At 56.3% G+C, this 19,832-nt stretch overlaps 1 protein-coding gene across 1 annotated transcript in view; it reads left to right on the top strand.

Annotated features, from left to right (window-relative positions):
- The window catches only part of Scn5a (sodium voltage-gated channel alpha subunit 5), a 77,747-nt gene that overhangs the window by 11,327 nt on the left and 46,588 nt on the right, over positions 1-19,832 (top strand). Inside the window, 8 exon segments of the mRNA XM_013122244.3 lie at positions 289-417; positions 7,202-7,293; positions 10,736-10,966; positions 12,586-12,649; positions 13,708-13,849; positions 14,246-14,443; positions 15,450-15,629; positions 16,315-16,686. Of these exon segments, the coding sequence (XP_012977698.1) occupies positions 289-417; positions 7,202-7,293; positions 10,736-10,966; positions 12,586-12,649; positions 13,708-13,849; positions 14,246-14,443; positions 15,450-15,629; positions 16,315-16,686 (1,408 nt within the window).

The raw sequence follows: 19,832 nt of genomic DNA, 5'->3' as shown, positions 1-19,832 counted from the left end.
CCCCTTCCCCGAGGTGGAGTGAGGAGTATACAGGGGTCTTGCAGGGAGGGAGAGAGTGAAGAGTTTCCTAGACACATGAGTGTCTCTGTGTAAAGCAAATGGTCAGGGGACTCGTTGGCTAGATTTTGACCCCGACCTGCGGCCCTTCCTAAAGCTTTTATCATGGGCACATCCGTTGTGATGGCTCTGGTGTGAGGAGCTGCCCGGGGTTTGCACCATGTGGGAAGCTTAGGAACCCAGCCCCTGGGCTCCAGTCCCCTGAGAGCCCCCGCTGGCCTCTCCCCCCAGGTACACCTTCACCGCCATCTACACCTTTGAGTCTCTGGTCAAGATTCTAGCTCGCGGCTTCTGCCTGCATGCCTTCACGTTCCTCCGGGACCCGTGGAACTGGCTAGACTTCAGCGTGATAGTCATGGCGTGAGTATCCACTCACTGTACACCAGCTATGTGGGGTGGGAGTACCGTTCCCCGTGTCCCGGGCTTTCTGGGCTTCCCTGCTGTGGTTCACATGGCGTATATGTGCCACAGAGGAGCCCCTGCCTCGCTCTACAGCGAATTGAAGACAGGATGGACACTTATAGCTCATTCTAGTGAGGCCAGGCAGGTCCATCAGGAGCTCAAAGTGCTTGAGAACCTGGCTCATCTGGGGACCATGACAGCCCTGTGCTAAAGGGACATCAGTAATGCTCATATTCCATGGCTTGGTGCTTGGACTAACGTCAAGTCAAGGGTCTACTCTAGGCAATTAGGAGACTAAGGCTGAAGGATTGCCGTGAGTTTGAGGCCAACACAGGCTGCAGAGTGAGCTTGAGGTGGACCTGTTTTAACAAGACTTTACCTCAGAAGATGGGGGGGGATTCTGCTCTAGCATCCTCTATGCTGTCCAACAAGAAATCCAGCCCCAGATCCCACTGTGACCAGTGACCTGGCATCCAAGGTAATTAGTAGTGAAATTGCCATAGAGAAGCCTGGGGAAGCAGCCAGCTTCCCCTAGAACCTGTGCCAGGAGAACTCCTGTTTGGCCTTTCTCAAAGCCACTGACCCAGCTCCAAGAGTCCTCACACCAGTCACGGAGGTATGCTAGAGGGAGCCAGCCCCGTTCAGTCTTTTGACATTGCAAGGTGATATAATCATCTATAAAGTACACGCTCCAAGCCGCACCAAATTGATACTTTAAACAAGTTTGCAGTTTTCTGTTGAGCCATGTGCAGCCTCTGGATGGAGGTGCGATGTCCCTCTTAGTCACCTTTTACCAGCAAGAAAACTAGTGCCTGGAACGGGACACACAGGGAGCCCACCACAAAGGCGATCATGACCCCAGGCCTGCTGTAGCCCTAGCTACAGCCTCATTTCCTTCCCTAGGGGACTCTTGCAGAGAGATCAGGATCGAGGCATCCTCCCACCCCCACCCCGGGATGCCATGGACCACATACCTGGCTCTAGTGAGGCAGCTGATCAGGACAGGCTGCTGTGTTGAAGTCCTGGGCAGGAACCGGGCAGGCAGACCCTTCATGCAAGCTAAGGACCCGGTGTGTGCTGGACTGAGCTCTGCACTTCAGCAAAGAGCATTCACGGGGAGCTGTACCCCCACGCCAGTGCCACCCTGGCTTCCCCTGGTGCAGAAGAGCTTGGTGGTATCTGAGCTCGCTTCAGTTCCCACTGTCTGGGACCCTTGAATGTACCTGAGCTTTGCTGTAGGGGAGGGGGAGCTAAAGAGGAGCTGGACTCTTGGGATGTTTGGGGACACTCCCAGGCTAGATGGAGAGCTTGGTGGGTAGACGTTTTATCTTGAGGCTATTTCTAGGCGCATGTAAAACGACTCCGGGTCTCCCATTTTACAGATAGGGAAGCAGGCTCGGAGAGAATAAACCACCCACCTAAAGTGTAGATTCACGCCTGGGTGGAGCTGAATGAGCAAAGGAAAAAAATAGTAGGAGATGAAGAGGGGTGGGTCGGGGGTAGAGCACACTGTCGTCCAGGCTCAGTCCAGAGCCAGGCAGGACGAGAGCCATTAGGGGAAGAGCACTAGCTGCAATACTGTGTGGACCACAGACTGGAGATGGAGATGGGCAGACAGACAACAGCAGTCTCCTGTCACAGCCAGGAGAGAGAGGGGTGGCCGAGACCGTTGTCTGAGCAGCGTGGGGGAGCCCCGGTCAGTGGTAGGCGTTTTGAAGGTGTGGCTGGTGGGTTTTGCTGTAGGTGTTTTGAATGTGTGGCTGGTGGGTTTTGCTGTAGGCAACAGATGGGTGGATGGCAATGCTGTTTGTGGAAATAGAGACTTTGAGGGAGGAGCCAGCTGAAGGAGGGAGGGAGTCAGAAGTGCAGTTGGGGATAGCTTAAGTGTGGAAGATGCAGCAGGGTCTTCCAGCCTGGAGTTTGGGAGAGAGATCCAAGGTGGAGGAATCGATTAGAAACCACTGGGGAGCTGAAGACATTGAGCCAGAGAAGATAACCTAGGCCAGAGCACGGCTGTAGATGGCTCTGTGGAACACACCAACATCTGGAGGTCAAGAAGCGGGGGAGGAATGGGGCTCAGTTCACCCATTTGAGTGGCTTACAACCAGCTGCAGCTCCAGTTCCAGGGGACCCGATGCCCTCTCCTGGTGTCCACAGGCACTGCACACATAGGGTGCACACTCACACACGCAGGTGCACACACACACACACACACACACAATAAGTAAATACTTAAGAAAAGGGGGAGAGCAGAGGGATTGGTAAGAGGGACTAATGATTAAAAATACTGGCTATTCTTCCAGAAGACCTAGGTTCAGTTCCCAGGACTCATAGTGGCTCACAGATATCTGTAACTCCAGTTCCAGGGGTATCTGGCGCCCTCTTCTGGCCGGTGTGGGAGCACCAGGCAAACATGTGGGTACACAGACACACATGTAAGCCACACACCCACATACATAACATAAAGGAAGGGGTGGTGCACAAAGGCCAGGGGCGGGGTGGGAACCGGCCAGCTGTGGGAGAGGACACCGGGGAGAATGGTACCCAAGAGCCAGCAAGGAAGGAAAATCCCATGAGGATCGTACCGGGAGGAGGCTGTGGGCCGTTAGGACAGGTGTCCAGGTGCGGCAGCAGAGGGTCTGCTGGCCTGTGAGTGGCCATTGGTGCCCCGGATAAGGGGTGGAGTGGGAGGCTCTGCATCTGGGTAGAGAGGGTCTGGGGCGGGGGAGGAAGCGTGAGATGCAGGTCTCTAATCCATGCAGCGTCTGTGAGACAAGACAGAAAATGGCACGGTAGCCAGAGGGAAACGGGGGGGGAGTCACGGAAGGACTGGGAAAGAAGAGGGACTGATGGAAATGATCCCAAAGAGGGGGACCTCTGATGAAGGCCAGGGGGTGCGGGCTTCCTGAGCGACTGGGACTCGGGGTGCTGAGGTGGGGCATTGACCTTCAGCTGCAGGCAGGGCTCTGGCTGGAGGTGGAGGCGGATTGGCAGGGCTGATGAAGAGAGGAGAAGGAATCTCTCCTCTGATTGCCTCTATTTTCTCCATGAAATGAAAGCGGGATCATGAGTACGAATGGAGTGGGGAGGCGAGTCTGGGGTTTGAGAGGAGAGCTTGTCAGACCTGAGGCTTCACTGTCCTGGTGTCTGGAGTGGTGGCAGGCTGGGCTCTGGTTCTGGGGTCTCTGTAGAATGCGGGGGGCGACCAGCAATCCTCAGAGCATACAGAACTTGAGGCAAGAAAGGGGCCAGCGTCTGCCTCCCACTCGCCTGTCCTGGAGCCTGTGGAGTTACCGTGGAGATGCATCTGTATGCATTGCAAGTAGAGCCATCAGGCCAGCTCACCCGGAGATCAGCCCTGGTGTCTAGAGGACACTCTGCGTGGCTTCATATCGCTGGCAGGTCCTGCGGGATCCTGTCCCATGAGAGAGTACCTGTCCCCCACCCCGTGGGATTCCATGGGCAACCACTCCTTCTACTCAGAGCCATGAAGAAAATGCCATGTGTCTCCCAATGAATCCAGTCACGCCTGTGCCAAGAACGGGCAGGACGGGGCAGCCGGACTTGATTCCTGCAATGAGCACATTTCTGAGCATCTGGAGAAATAGCCTGCACACTCGCGCCAGGACAACGCAGACTGCAGGAACGCCAGCTCTCCGTCACTAGTCGACTCTTCCCCATAGCTTTGGCGGGTGTCCACCGTGCCATCAGGAAAACCCGCCAGTCCCCACCTCTGAGGCGTATCCTGCCGCAGTGAAATGAGCCCACAGGACCGTCAGAGGAGCCTTGGGCGGGGCCAGAAGTTGAGTGAGGGGAGACAGCATCCAGGCTCAGAGAGAATCTACCTGCTCATAACGGTAGAGTCAGCAGCCACCCTGGGTGTCCCAGCTCCTTGCCAGGGATGGATGGGAGAGCCACCCCCCGCCCCCGCACTCTCTCCTCACCAGGTTTTCCTCTGACACCCCGTCCGGTTTAGAAGCTGGTGCGAGGGGTGCTGGGAACCTCGCCAGGCTCAGGTCCCCGTCCAACATCCTGAGATTTTCCTGCCCCCCCCAAGCTGGGCATTACCTGCCAGCTACTAGCCTCCCACCTTCTGGAGTTGTTATGGAAACCAAACCTGGAGGGAAAGGAGGGAGGGCACGGAGGAGGGGGGGCAGTCGCCACAGGAGCTAACAGCGTGGGCTCCACTGTCTCTGGGGTGAGGGCGGGGCAGGAAGAAGGCCAGCGTGTGCCGTTCCCGGGAGTTTCTCAGCCCCCAGAAAGCCCGCCGTGGTGTGCCAGCGCTGGCGTGACAGTGCAGAATTCTCACCCGTCCCCCTCTTTCCGTATCAGGCCACCACCTTACCCAGTTGCCCCCCACCGGCCTGGCACTCAGTCAGCCAAGGGGTAGATTTGGCTTGGGGGAGAGCTCTGCCCACCCCTCACCCATCCTGTCCACGTCACTTATGAGACAGGCTGTCCGCTACGAAAGGGTCCCTTTGCTCTGCCACATCTGGGGGCTCCCGGAGAGCCCTTAGTGGAAACCCAGTATTCCTTTGGTGGGAGGTAGCCACCAAAGGTAGGGTGAAAACAGCCGGTTAGCCACCCGGTCACACGGTGGTCCCAGACGTGCCTGCCCTCGCTCAGCTCTGGTTGCCCCTTTGGAACTTCCTCTAGCCCCAGGCTGGTCTTCCAAGCAAATATCGCCAGCAGTTATGCTTCATTTCCGGCCACATCATGGTGGCAAGCCTGCCAGGGACACAGCAGTGTCCTTATCACCCTGGGGTCCTGGCTCCTTTGCACTCAGTAGGAGGGCCTGCGGGACCTTCCCTGAGACATCAGCAGACAAACCAGGCCTTTCAGGGACAGGAGGGGGAAAGCAAGATGGTCTGTCCCCTCCTTTCCTTGCTGGCTTGCTCTGCTTACTCCCTGTAACCAGGAGACGTAACCTTGAAAACGCCACGGTGGGGGAGAGGAGCTAGCATCTCAGGCCACCCCCAGGGGACCAGCGATGTGGATTGGTTTCTTGACATCAGCCATGTATTCCATGGAATGGCATGTCACCAACATTTCGGGCTCAACTCCGAAGCCCCATGGTAGTCTAGACGGAGACGGGGAGAGGGAGCTGGGGACAGAGGTCTGGGGGATCGGAGTCATCCAGGAGAGGGGGGGGATTCTAAAGACACAAGGGGAAGAGTTTGCATCAAGTTAACCATTGTATAGGGAGGGACCAGAACACGGGAGGTGATTTCTGCTCCCCAGCGGATGATGGGATGTTCCTGACTGCTGGGATGGAATATGTAAACCGAAACAAGACTGGAGAATGGGATGGGAATCGTGCCACAGCGAAGACCGTGGGTAGCCAGAAGAAGGAAGGCATTGGGAGAAGATGTGCCTAAGAAGGGAGCCTGTGAAGATGGACGGATCCCAAGAGTGAACAAAGCCAGGCCAAGCTGGACAGCCATACCCATGGTGTAGACACCAACGGCTCCGGGAGGGATTCACAAGTGTGAATTCCACAGGCCTGAACACTCTCCAATCTCTGCAGGGCTGGCGACCTGGCCTGACACCACCCAGACACCTGGGCTAGACGCACTTGGTTCAACATCAGATACCCCGAGTTTGACATCCTTTGTTAAACATCAGACACCTTCAGTTAAATGTCACATGCCCTGGATGAGAGGCCTTTGGTTAAATATCACAGGTCATTTGCCACTATCCCTAGGGCCTTGGCCACATACCGCGCAGTCACCTCTCCAGTATCTGTGTGATCATGTGGCCTGCCCAGTGCACGCCTGGTCACATGTTCCACTTGGGCAGATGCCTGCCTCATGCAGACAGGTGCCTCCTATGCAACTGGAGGCCCGAGATGGACTGCTGTCCACGTTCGAGATGAGAGGCCCATAGCCACCCAGCCCAGCCAAGCATCCTTCAGACCCGTACGGGACGGACGGAGTCTGTGGAGACGGCACCTCCCATCTCAGGAACGGTTTCGCCCGTGGACCCTCATGCCACGTCTTGTGACATCGCAGTTCCTCATCATTCCCTGCACAGATCTGTGGTTAGGAAGGGAAAGTGGGCGGTTCCCAGAGACGCGGAGGCCTCAGCCGGGGCTGCAGAGTCAGTCAGGTAACCAGTGGTGACAGAGGTTGGACGGTTGAAGGGAACACAAGCCCAGAAGCCCACGGACCGTTGCCTGCCGGAGCCTCTTCCCACCACACGCTAACGCATCCCCAGCCTCAGACCTAGTCGTGGAGTCTTATGGGCGATCCCCAGAGCAGTCGCCGCCTGGCACCAGCTGATCTTGGGACCATCATGGAGAAGGCCGCCTTGGGAGTTTCTGTGTGTGCATCCTTAAGACTGCTAGGCTGAAAGGCCAGGAGAGGACCCAAGTCTGCCACCTCCCCCCCACAGCGGGACCAGGAGCGGGGAGGGGTGGGCACACTGCAGCGGACAGGGGGGGGGTGGGGGAGTTGAGGGGAAGGGGCGGGCACACGGCTCTCCGCTTTGTAACTTGCCATAACTGTGGTTTGGTCCCGCAGGTATGTATCAGAAAATATAAAGCTAGGCAATTTGTCGGCTCTTCGAACTTTCAGAGTCCTGAGAGCCCTGAAAACTATTTCAGTCATCCCAGGTAAGAGCAGGGCTGCCTACCTACCTCAGCCACAAGTGACTCTCTCTTTGTCTCCCGCCCCTCCTCCTCTGACCGTGTCTGCTGTCCGTGTGCTGTCACTGTGTCGTGCGTGAACCTCCCTTGTTGCAGATACACAACTGAATTTGTGGACCTGGGCAATGTCTCTGCCTTACGCACCTTCCGAGTCCTCCGGGCCCTGAAAACTATATCAGTCATTTCAGGTGAAAACAGCAGGTTAAACGCCAAGGCTGGAGGGACACGCCTGGGCCTTTCCAGACACCTGGGGGGAGCCGTGGCTGCCCCCCCGGAAGGCCCTTCAGACGTGCCTGTCACCAGAATACCTTTCCCAGAGGCCGGGGCGCAGGAAGAATGGCCCTGGGACCTCAGAATGGGCTCTGTGCTGTCCACCCCAGCCAAGCCCACTCTCAGACACCAGGAGCGCAGGGCAAACCCAGGACAAGACGGGCGCTGATCCCCAGTTCTTCCCCCCAAATGCCCGACTGATTCTCCAAACTGAGTTCTGCTGCTTTCCCTAGTGAAAGGCTGGGATGCGCCACACCGGAAGCCAAAAAGGATGGTGTGCGAGGGAACTCGGCCCAGCCAACCCCAGCAGTCTTTTTGTGACTGAGCGCCAGATCCCAGCCTCCTGTCCCCTATGGTGACACGTGGAAGCCTCGGCCCCCGTCTTACGACACAAAGCGTACTCTGTGGACAGGCACGACAGGGCCTTGGCGTCTACAAGCCCTCGCTGCATGGCGCAGTAGAGGGTTAGCAAACCATGCATGGTAGCCTCGGGAAGAAATCCTCCTTGACAGATGCTGGCAACTATCCCCAGGGTGTGTAAACCCAGACTGCGTCGGCAGACGCCAGCCCACTTGTCCACACAGGAAAGTGCCCAGGGGCCCATGTGTGCACAGAGTTGGTGCTAAATAAAGGTGCCACCACTCGCCCTGACCCCTGGAGCCTCTTACCCATCTACTTCACTCTCCCCGGGGTGGCATGAGCTCAAACTGCTTGCATGGACTTGTTCTGGGGGAGTAGTGGCCAGAAGTTCAGAGCCCCTGAGAACATTGTCCTCAGAAATGGGCAAGGACTTTTTAGGGAGGTAGTTGGGGAGATGGCTGAGGGGGGGGGAGCGTATTGCACAGCCTTGAGGACCTGAGTTCAGATCCCCAGAAGCCACATTAAAAAGCTGGTCGTGGCGGCATGTGCCTGTGATCTCAGGCTGCGGTGGGCAAGGTGGACTCACTAGCCAGCAGTTCTAGCAAAAATGATAAGCTTCAGTCTTCATAAGAGACCCTGTCACAGAAAACAAGGTGTGGAGTAACAGGAGGGCACCAGACTGCATCCGCATCCATAGGTGCCTCGGAGTTGAAGAACTCCCTGGACCAATGATTGCCTCTACTCCTAGAGGTCGATGTTGGTGACTTTTGGGCCTATTGCTACCCTCGGAGTCATAAGGAGCCCAGCTCTGAGCTCACATCAAAAAGTCAGAGCCCCCTGGTCATGGTTGGTGATTTTATAAGCATAGCCCATGACCATTTTGCGTTTAGACTGAATCTCCAAATGTCTCTCCTGGCCTCTGAACCCACTCAGTATGTGCACAGGGAAAACCACATCTTCCCGGTGTCTGCACTGGTGTCCCAAGTCCCTGCCACGGCTGGGCAACCCCTCAGGAGCTCCCAGGAAATCAGGCGTCACCAGCTGAGTGTAGGTCTGCACTTTCAGCTGCCCAGGACTGAGACGGGAGACAAGACCTGCCGTAGCTACAGAATGAGTTCAAGGCCAGACCAGGGTCTTGTCTCAAACTCTAAAATAAATAAACGACCTGGGGATGCAGATGGCTACAGAAGGCTTGTTTAGGGTATCAAAGACCCCAGAGTTCAGCTCCCTAGTACTACAGAACGACACAGGTAAAGAGAGGTATTAACAAGCCCTTGAAGCCGCCAGCCCCTAAGTGAGGCAGCATAAAGCAGTCCCCAAAGTGGCTGGAGAAGGCGGTGTCACAACCTGATGGAATGCTCCCTGCAGGAGGAATCCCCAGGGCTGCACCCCAAAGACCTCAGAGTCCTCCGAGCCTGTGTCTTCTCTCCTAACACAGGAGTTAAGTCAGAGTGGGCAGGCTGTAAGCTCCCGCAATGTGTTTGAAACCTTTCTTGACATAAGTGAACTGTGTCTTTGCTACGAGGGAAGGTTTTAAGGTGTGGGGTGACCTTTGCTGCTGTCTCCAAAGACCAGAGAAAGATAGCTTTGCCAGCCTTGAATAGATTATTTCGTGCCCAAGATACTTTAGCCCTGACTGTCGAGGTACAGGCAAGGTGGGCACCCAAGCTACAGCCACCGTCTCTGTACCCCTAAAATGAAGCAGTCTCCAAGCTGTCGGAGCAGACCCACACATGTGTCTCCCGGTTAGGTCCTCAGCTCTGAACCGTAGAGGTCACGTGGATCCCTCCCCCACCCACTGGGCAGTTGCCAGCATGTGCCAGGATGATTTCCGTAGAGTGCCAAGTGCCAGCGCCCTGGGCAGGCAGCAGTGATGGCGTCATTGTGGGGGGCCTATCCCCTCCCCTCTCTCGTCCGCCCACCGCTGCTTCTCTGTCTCTGGGCCATGGACACAATAGTCACAGATGCTCTTCACACTTTAACAGGCTGGACAGTGGATGGATGGAGCTTAACCTGAGATCTGGCCGCTTTGGGGGGGTGGGGTCGGGGGCCCTGCTGCTGGCGGGGGAGCCCCTGGCCCCTGATTCTCTGCTCGCACGAGGACGGTAGCTGAGGGTCAGGGGATGTGTGTACCCACGCTTTTTTGTCACTTGGCTGTATGCCACTGGCTTCTGCAGCGAGTTGGACTAACAGATCACAGCCACTCCACTTAGGGGAAAGGGGAGCGATGGGGAGGAGCCCGAGGAACAGGGGTATAGCTCACCCTTGCCCCTGCCTGTGACCTTCCCCAAAGATGGTTCCTAGCCCAGAGCATCACTCCACCGCCCCCCCACTTAGGACACCGCCCCCACCACTTAGGACACCGCCCCACCCACTTAGGACACCGCCCCACCCTGCCAAACCTGCCAGAGCCCCGTATCCACCCTGTACACTAGTCAGCCCCAGCCCAAGACCCTGCCTTCCCTAGTTCTCTTTGGATCATCGGAATTCCCTGAGTCTGCAGGACAGCTGGCCCCAGCAGTAGAGCAGGAAGACCCCCCCCCCCAACCAGGAGCAGCTGTGACTACCATTTCCAGGTCACACTGAGGCCCCTGCATTGGCTCAAATTGGGTCTGACGACCTTGGCCTCTTTTTGCTGTGGGCCATGTTAAAAGGGCCAGACCTGGTACACCTCAGGACCAGCCACACTGGGTCCTGAAGCCACACGATTTCATACACTGGGCTGGTGGAGAATAGTTTCAAGCCCCTCGGAAGATACAAAGACGGGCCGAGCTCCTTGACCTGGGCGGCCAGGAGGGACTCAGACGGGAAAAAAGTGATCCGTGGTCTTCAAGGCCCAGAAAGCCTCCTTCACCGTGTCACTGGCTGCAATGCCGCCCCTGTCCCCGGCCCCCGTTCAGTGCAGGACACGGGCAGCTCAGTGCCTTTCTACAGGCCCAGCTTCCACCTAGAGGATCGTGGAGCGGAGTGTCTGTGGGTGACGCTGTCTCACTGTCCCAGGCCTGAAGACCATCGTGGGAGCCCTGATCCAGTCTGTGAAGAAGCTGGCTGACGTGATGGTCCTCACTGTCTTCTGCCTCAGCGTCTTTGCCCTCATTGGCCTGCAGCTCTTCATGGGCAACCTGAGGCACAAGTGTGTGCGTAACTTTACTGAGCTCAACGGCACCAACGGTTCTGTGGAGTCTGACGGCCTGGTCTGGGACTCTCTGGACCTCTACCTCAATGACCCAGGTATGGGCTGGAGAAGGTGGCGGGAGACCATCCAAGGTGGGCATCTTCCACCCAGGCTTCACCAGTGGGCAGGGAGCCTGTCAGAGCCACCCAAGACTCAAGAGCTGGAGGCCAGAAGCAGGCCTGGGGTGTGCCCTCCTGGGCTCTCAGGCTGACTGGAGAGGTGGTGTTTGAAGGATAGGGTTTGGGGGGGTAGGGAGATGGTTTCAGCCAGTGAAGTGCTTGCCATAACATCAAGACCTGAGTTTGACTCCCAACACCTGAATTAAAAAGCCACATGCGGTAACATGCACCTGTAATCCCAGCGCTGGGAGGTGGAGACAGGAGAGTTACTAAGACTTGCTGGCCAGCCAGACTATCCAAACCAGCAAGCTCCAGGTTCACGGGAAGGCCATATCCCCCAAAATGAGAGAAATGGAAAACAATTACAGAAGACTCCTAACACTTGAGAGGGCAAGTGCGTGCGTGTGTGCGCGCGCGCGTGCACACACACACACACACGCACACGCACACGCACACACACACCTATATGGTTTGGGGACAGGCCCAGTCCAGAATGCTGGCACTGTGAGGAGACCAGCTCCCTGGTCCCTTGTGAGTGTCACCGTGCTTGGTTGAGAGTTCCTGACTCAGTGCCCTTGCAGGCCATGCTGCTCTCCAGTGTACACACGCCCTAGGACCCTTCAAGACGGCCATGACAAACTGGCTTGTGAGGTTGTGCGCACCCTTCCTTTCACCCCCCTCTCCAAGCGGCTGGGTTCTGCCTCTTTCAGGAAGCCCCGTTCAAAGGTAGACACCCAGGCCGGGCCGGATGCCGGGCCACGGGCATGCACAGGGCTCTCCTGCAGTTAGGGCCCCTTAGGTACAAGCACTAGCGGCCCCACTGGGAAGCAAGCAGACAAAAGAGCCAGTGAGCGGACATGGCTATGGTCCTATTGCGACCTCACAGAAATGGACGGCTTCACACTTCACCGTATGCCGGAGTCACCTGGAAGGTCCCAGAAAACAGACTGGAGGCTCTGGCCTGCTTCTGAGTCAAGCGTAGCTGGCACGCAGGAAGCTGTGGTCCAGACACTAGTGTTACTGGTCAGGCCCACACCTAAGAAACGCTTCCCAAGACAAAGGTGGGCCATGGTGACTGATGGGGAGGTGGCAGAGCAGGTGGCCTGTGCCTCACCTGGTCTGAACCCAGCCCCATCTGCATGCAGTGTTGCCATGGTGACCGGCAGGCATCTCTTCTAACAGTGTGTGTTGTGGCGGTGGGCCACACAATGACACAGCAGCCAAGTTGGAGCTCTGCCCGGACCCTTGCCTCCTGGCTCAGGGCCTCTCTTGGCCGTGGCTACCCCCATGAGTGGTTTGGAGCAGGGTGCTGCAGAAGCTGCCTCTGGGGCTTCCTGTGCTTTCAAGTGTGTGTGACACACTGGCAGAGAGCAGGACGGGTCCAGAGAAGCAGCCGGGCCACCGAGTCCCGGCCGGGCATCGGGCTAAGGACCAGAGCGGTGACAAAAGAGGGAAGGAAGGTGGCGGGCAATGATGTCTTCCCAAAACCCAGCATGGGGTGGGCAGCCAGAGGCCGGGTTCCCCGAGCCACTCACTTCCAGGCTTTGTCCTTGCAGACAATTACCTGCTCAAGAACGGCACCACCGACGTGTTACTGTGTGGGAACAGCTCCGACGCCGGGTAGGTGGGACACGCCTCCCAGCGGCTTTTTTGGCTCTTTCGCAGATGCTCCATCTGTTGACACCCCCATCCTGGGATGGTGACACCTTCCCTAGACTTCTTTCCTGGCCAGAACCCTGGAAGCTCCCGCACCCCCTCCCTCCCCTGCCACAGGAGATAGCTGGTAAAGAAAGACCAGGGACAGATGTGAAGGGAGGAGCCCGAGAGCCCTAAAGATGGGCTGGGGTGAGGAGGGGATGCCTCGCAGCACCCTAACTAGACCTTGCCTCCGCCTCCGCTGTTCTGCCCTTCGTGGGTGAGTGTGGTCTCATCCCGGCGGCAAACCACAAACCTGCAGCCTGACGACGGTGTCTTGACATTTCCTGTGTCTGGGTGCAGTTTCCAGGGAGGGCTCTGTCTGTGTGCATAGCTGTCTGGGATAGGGTAAGGGCTCACAAACTCACCGTGTGAGGGATTGCTTCAGGAGTGAGGTTCTGGGGCTCATGTTTTCCGTCCCCCCCCACTGTTGGAGAGATGTTTGGGGTGCCTTGGTGTGAGGTGCAGCTGCCCTTAGGAGTGTCCTGGCACTTGTCAGATTTCTCCCCCCATAGTCCTGTTCCTGTGCGTGCGTGCGTGCGTGCATGCATGTGTGCATGCGTGCGTAACAGGCATTTTTCCAGACGCCACCTAGTCCATGCCTTCACCCAGTGACCCCGTCTCTGCCTACACTTGGCCTAGCCTTGCTGGTCCTTCCCTCCCTCTGGGGCTCCCACTGTGTCCAGCCTCCCACGGAGTGGACTTGGGCTTCCTTCCTGAGGGGAGGCAATAGCAGAAGCAACAGCAGCCGCTGGGGAGGGCGTGGCATGTGGGCGGAGGGAAACTGGACGTGGGTCTTAGAGATAGAGTCCAGGTAAGGTCTAGGACAGAGGCCTGGCCCATGTTGAATGTGGCAAGACCCAGATCATGAGGACAGGACCCAGATGCCTGGCACTGAACAGTTGGGCACAGTCTGGACTGCCCAGGGAAACAAGCCAGGACCCCTGACGGGCACGGGACAGAGTGTGTGTGTCTGGCTACAGGACATGTCCTGAGGGCTACCGGTGCCTGAAGGCAGGTGAGAACCCAGACCATGGCTACACCAGCTTCGACTCCTTTGCCTGGGCTTTCCTCGCGCTCTTCCGCCTGATGACGCAGGACTGCTGGGAACGCCTATACCAGCAGGTGCATGGGTGCCTGGGGCCGGCAGACGGGTGCTAGGCGTGGGCTCCGGGCCAGGCTGCGCACATGGCTAGCCGGGAATGTCCCCAATAGCTTTCCACTGGTGAGAGTGACAGAGGAGGCAGGGGAAGGGGCTGGTGACTAAGTTCCCGTCCCCTTTATAGAGGACCCCCTGCTCGGCGGGTGAGGTGTCCCTCCGCCCTGTGTGACGGGAACGTTCTCTTAGATGCAAGCCTCTCTCCCCATTAGGTGAGATGCCTGCCTCCCCCACTTGGGACAGGCTTTTTCTCCACCTCCAGGCTTTAGGACACTGAGCCCCTGGCATAGCCAGACAGTGACTTAGAAATGCCCTGACTCGGAGTCCCGGAGAGGGTGACGTCTGGCCCCTTGCCCCTCCAGACCCTGAGGTCCGCCGGGAAGATCTACATGATCTTCTTCATGCTCGTCATCTTCCTGGGCTCCTTCTACCTGGTGAACTTGATCCTGGCTGTGGTGGCCATGGCCTATGAGGAGCAGAACCAAGCCACCATCGCTGAGACGGAGGAGAAGGAGAAGCGCTTCCAGGAGGCCATGGAGATGCTCAAGAAAGAGCACGAGGTGAGTGAGCAGTGCCTGCGGGGTGTGGTGCATGCTGGGTAAGGCCAGTAGGTGGTGCATTCTGGGTAGAAGGCAGTCCTTACTGGGCAAGGTGGGCCTGTTAGTGTGGCGCAGTCCGGGTAAAATTGTTCCCTATGGCCACCGTGTTTTATAGGAAGTACAGACTGGGTGCCCGTGACGGCTCCCCGGTAAAAACGGCCTCTGTGGACACTGGTACAAGGCCCATGCCCATGGGTGGTTTACTCTAGTCAAGGAGTTCTTTCTGGCGGGTCAGCGAATGGGGTCCAAGGTTGGAGACTTAAGCACTGGCCCTTCTTCTCTGGCTGCCCACTTCCAGCTCCCCCTGTGGTAGCTGTCAGAAACCAAGACGAAGGGGGTGGGAAACGGCCCAGTTGTGCAGGTGTTTGCCACACAAGCGCGTGGGGATCTGAATTCAGCACCTGAAACCTCATCAGAAAGCAGTGCGTGAGCTGTAAACCTGCCGGGAAGGTGGATCCAGCCTAGACTAAATCAGTGAAATCCCGGGTCCCAACAAGAGATGTCTCAGACACAGAGGCGGATGGCCCTGAGGAAGAGCACCTGAGGCTGACTCCCGGCCTGTACTCACACAGAGAAGAATTAGAAAAAAAACAGAACCAGTTTGGAGGAATCTGTGTGAGCTAACTGCCTCCTGGTGCTCCCTCCAGGGCCCTCCTGGCCAAGCGCAGCTTCTAGAAGATCCACTGTCATTTTATTCTGCCGTTTCCTCTGCTCACCAACACCATTCGCTCAACTGTCCCACACCCCTACTTAGCTGCTTGCTCCCTATCCAGGTCGGTGATCTTTCTCAAGGCGTTGTGGGTCTGCCCGGGGGTGACGACCTCCACGGGATCCGCAGTCTGAGTCAAGTTTAGTTACGGGACCACAAAATCACTGAGAGATAGATGCGTGGCTTGCCTAAGCCTGTGGCTACCCTAGGCTTCTCCAGGACCCAAACACCCACACCCTTTCTTCCGTCTTTTCTCAGGCTCTCACCATCAGGGGTGTGGACACTGTGTCCCGTAGCTCCTTGGAGATGTCCCCACTGGCCCCAGTCACCAACCATGAGAGAAGGAGCAAAAGAAGGAAGCGACTGTCTTCAGGGACAGAGGATGGTGGGGATGACAGGCTCCCCAAGTCCGACTCAGAAGATGGTCCCAGAGCACTGGTAATCCTGACGTGGCTCTGGCCCTTGCAAAGCCCATCATGGTGGCCCCTGGCGTGGCCACAGCTCCAAGCTTGGTCTCTAAGAAAGTCATCCTCGAACCCCTCCCAGCCTTTCCAGTGTCCCATAGTCATTCTTTAAAAAAAAGTGGGGGAGATGCCTCCTACCTGGAGCTAGTCCTCAAGTATAGAGGCCAGGACGGGGGGCGGGGCTGTGCCGTGGGGTCATAGGGGCCCCTAGTGTTGGTCCTACCTCTTGATGCTTAGCCTAGTCCCACCTTCAGGCCCAGAGATACACACATGAAGTGAGTAGAGACCTTGATGATACAGCAGATACCCCCACCCCTCCCAAGCACCCACCTCAGCCCACTCAGCTCCCCTGCAGCCAGCAAAAGCCTCAGTGCTCTAAGAAACTGAGTTGACACCATGAGTTAGGAGATGACTCCATGAGTTAGGAGATGTCACCATGAGTTAGGAGATGTCACCATGAGTTAGGAGTTGTCACCATGAGTTAGGAGACTGTCACCATGAGTTAGGAGATGTCACCATGAGTTAGGAGACTGTCACCATGAGTTAGGAGATGTCACCATGAGTTAGGAGATGTCACCATGAGTTAGGAGATGTCACCAGGAGAGTTATTAGGCAGAAGCATAGGCACATGGGTTACAACGCCCTCCCTGTGCCCTCAGAATCGACTCAGCCTTGCCCATGGACTTAGCCGGACATCGATGAAGCCCCGCTCCAGCCGAGGGAGCATTTTCACCTTTCGAAGACGGGACCAGGGCTCTGAGGCGGATTTTGCGGATGATGAGAACAGCACCGCGGGGGAGAGTGAGAGCCACCGCACATCGCTGCTGGTGCCCTGGCCCCTGCGCCGTCCCAGTGCCCAAGGACAGCACAGTCCTGGGACCTCCCCTCCTGGCCATGTCCTCAATGGCAAAAGAAACAGCACCGTGGACTGCAACGGGGTAGTTTCTTTGTTGGGGGCAGGTGATGCAGAGGCCACCTCCCCAGGGAGCCACCTTCTCCGCCCTATGGTGCTGGAACGACCCCCAGACACGGTGAGCCCGCCCCTGGCCTACAGGCATCAGCCCAGATCTGTCTCCCAAACTGGTGATGAGTATAAGGTTCAAAACTACTCATCAAACGTTGACAAAACACCTACTGTGTGCACTGCTCCCAGAACATCTTTCCCCGCCATGGTTTCTGTTGATCAAACACCTACTGTGTGCCCCATCCCCAGAATCCAGAATATCTCTACCCCCCCGCCCCGCCCCGCCATAGTTACCGTGCTAACGGGGCAGACAGACAAGTCAAAGGGAGGGAGGGAAGGAGAAAGGGAGGGAGGGAGGGAATGTGGGGAAAGGAGAGAGGAGCCCCCAACACACTGGCTAGGAGCGGGGAGGGCTGGTGTGCTGAGGGGCTGATGCCTAAGCCTTTGACATTAACCTCGTCTTGGATCCCAGACTGCAGCTGACAGCTGGGTGGCCGTCGGTGGCCAAGTCTTCTTACTCCTCTGCACCTTGAGCGTCCCATCTGTGTGGTGGGCAAAAAAAAAAATCCCATCTTGAGGCCGCTGGGGGTATGAAATTGGCTAATGTGGGAAGGACGGCAGGCATACAGGACGTGCTTGACACTGCTAAAATTGTCATAGCACTGTGCTATGGATACCAAAGTGCGTCGAGGACCGCGAAAGTGCAGACAGCCCCAGGGAAGAGTCTGTCTGGCTTGTGGTTCCGTGAGGTCAGCGTGGCTGGAACAGAGGAAGCAAACGTTAGTGCCGTTGTCAGCTAGGTGCTAATCATGAGAGAGGCCTGTCAGTGGCGCACAGGTGACTGCCCAGTGGGCCCCAGGAGCTGTGCTGGCCCCGCGACTCCGCATACAGTGCCGGAAAGTGAAGCGTGGCCCACACGTGTGCAACTATCTCTGAGGGAACCACGGATGGCGGAATCTCGGTCAGGAAGGTGGAGGTGGCGTGAAGGGGCAGGGGGGCGGGAGGTGGCGGCCACTAGCTGTAGGACTTTATGCGGTTAATCATCCGGAGCCTCTGTTTCCTGCAAAGTGGAAATAAGATTTCTCTTGTACGTCAGCAGGTGTTAGGGCCAAGAGTGTTGAAACAGGACCAGGGCTTTGGCCGACCAGATCTCGCCCCATGGGCGTGTTCACCGTTTACTGTGTGTTGACGTGAGTGAGCAAAGGCTTCTGGGATGCACTGCCAAGTGTCCGGTTCCTACACAGGAAGTTAGGGCGGGGAACTTCAAGACCCAGAGGGGCTGCAGAGTCATCTGTCCTTCGGGACCCGTCACCTGGAGGGTGGGGTATCTGGCTTCCAGGAGCCCTGAGCTCGCAGGCCCCCCTGTTCTGGAGCCCCAGCCTCAGGCAGGCAGAGCTCAGCAGCCTGGAGCGCTAATAGAATTTCCTAATCCCATTAGGGAGAAAATCATCTCATTGTGCAGCACATGTCGGGAGGAATCCAAGTTCACACACTTCATTACCGGGAACTCTGACTTCACCCGTTCTCACTTCTGCGGGGCCCATTTGTAACTTTAAAGGGATTAGCGGGCCAAGATGGAGTCGTCTCTGAGGTTAAAGGAATTAGCAACCAAGATGGAGACATTTGAAAAGTCAAAGGGATCCGCAGGCAGAAGCCCCTGGGAATGCGTTCCCCACTCCTAGCTGGTCCCCAGCGAACCCATTTCTAGTCTGCAAACAGAGCCCTGTGTTGGGTACACAGTGCTCCAGTCCGCCTGGGGAGGCAGGAGGAGCCCTGTCTGGTTCAGGGTGGTTCTGAGTGAGCCCGGAGAGGGCCTGCCCACCAGCTGCTGCCACCAGACAGCCCGTACGTAGCTCTGCTTGCAAGTGGTTGTTGGAAGGCCACTCCCCTACCCCCCCTCCAACCCCCCACCCCCGGTGATCCGAAAGTTCATACAGTGATCAGGGACCTGCCTGCCCCTTTCCGCTCTGCACAGCCCCCAATCCCACAGTGTCAGCACTTTAACAGTTGGGCGTTTGTCCTCCAGATCTCTGTCTTGCTTTTACATCTAACCCTTTGTCTTGGAGGTGTTCCCAGGGGAGTGTATCCAGGTCAGCTTCTCATTGTTGTCCGTATCAGAGTTCAGGGCTGGGCTGTAGCCATGATTGATTATAGTGACCTTCCTATTGGCTGGTCGTTTTGCTTCGGTATTAGGGATGGCACTGCAACGAACGTCATCTCTCTGCAGGTTTGTTGTGTGTGTGAAAGTATTTATGAAGATAGATTACAAGACACGGATTCTCAGGACCATTTAAAAACTTCTAGGTAGCGGCTTAAGAGATGGCTCAGTGGTTATGAGCCTGGGCTGCTCTTCCAGAGGACCAGCGTTCGATTCCCAGCAGCCATGTGGAGACTCACAGCTGTAACTCCAGTTCCAGGGCATGCAGTGTCCTTTTCTAGCTTCATGGGCACCAAGCACACAAGATAGTGCACAGGCATATACATTCAGGCAAAACGCTTATACGTGTAAAATAAGTAACAATCATTAAAAATTAAGAGTCTCTGAGTAGGCACAGTCACACTTCCTCCGAGTGACGTGGCCTGCCACCAGCCTCAACTAAGCACCATGTTAAGCATGGTGTTTGTGTTTCTATGAGTGCCATCCTAGAGTCTGCTGGGGTTTTTTCAGCCCCTTTCTGCCTTTAACTATAAAGAGTTTTAATTAAGATCATGTTTGCATGTACTAATGCATACAATCATGTTTGCGTGTACTGACACATATGATCATGTTTGTGTGCACTGATGATACGATCATGTTCACATGTGCTGATGGACATCATGTTTGCGTGTACTGATGTATACGATCATGTTTGCATGCACTGATGCACACGATCATGTTTGCGTGCACTGATGTATACGATCATGTTTGCATCCACTGATGCACATGATCATGTTTGTGTATACTGATGCAAATGATGTTTGCGTATACTGATGCACATGATCATGTTTGTGTGCACTGATGATACGATCATGTTCACATGTGCTGATGGACATCATGTTTATGTGTACTGATGTACATGATCATGTTTGCATGCACTGATGCACATGATCATGTTTGTGTGCACTGATGTACATGATCATGTTTGCATGCACTGATGCATACGATCATGTTTGCGTGCACTGATGCATACAATCATGTTTGTGTGTACTGATGCATGCAATCATGTTTGCATG

This window comes from Mesocricetus auratus, unplaced genomic scaffold (genome assembly GCF_017639785.1).
Source record: "Mesocricetus auratus isolate SY011 unplaced genomic scaffold, BCM_Maur_2.0 Super-Scaffold_100691, whole genome shotgun sequence".
NCBI classification, from domain to species: Eukaryota; Metazoa; Chordata; class Mammalia; order Rodentia; family Cricetidae; genus Mesocricetus; species Mesocricetus auratus.
The sequence above is the reverse complement of the archived record's forward strand: the minus strand, read 5'-3'. Positions and strand labels throughout refer to the sequence as shown.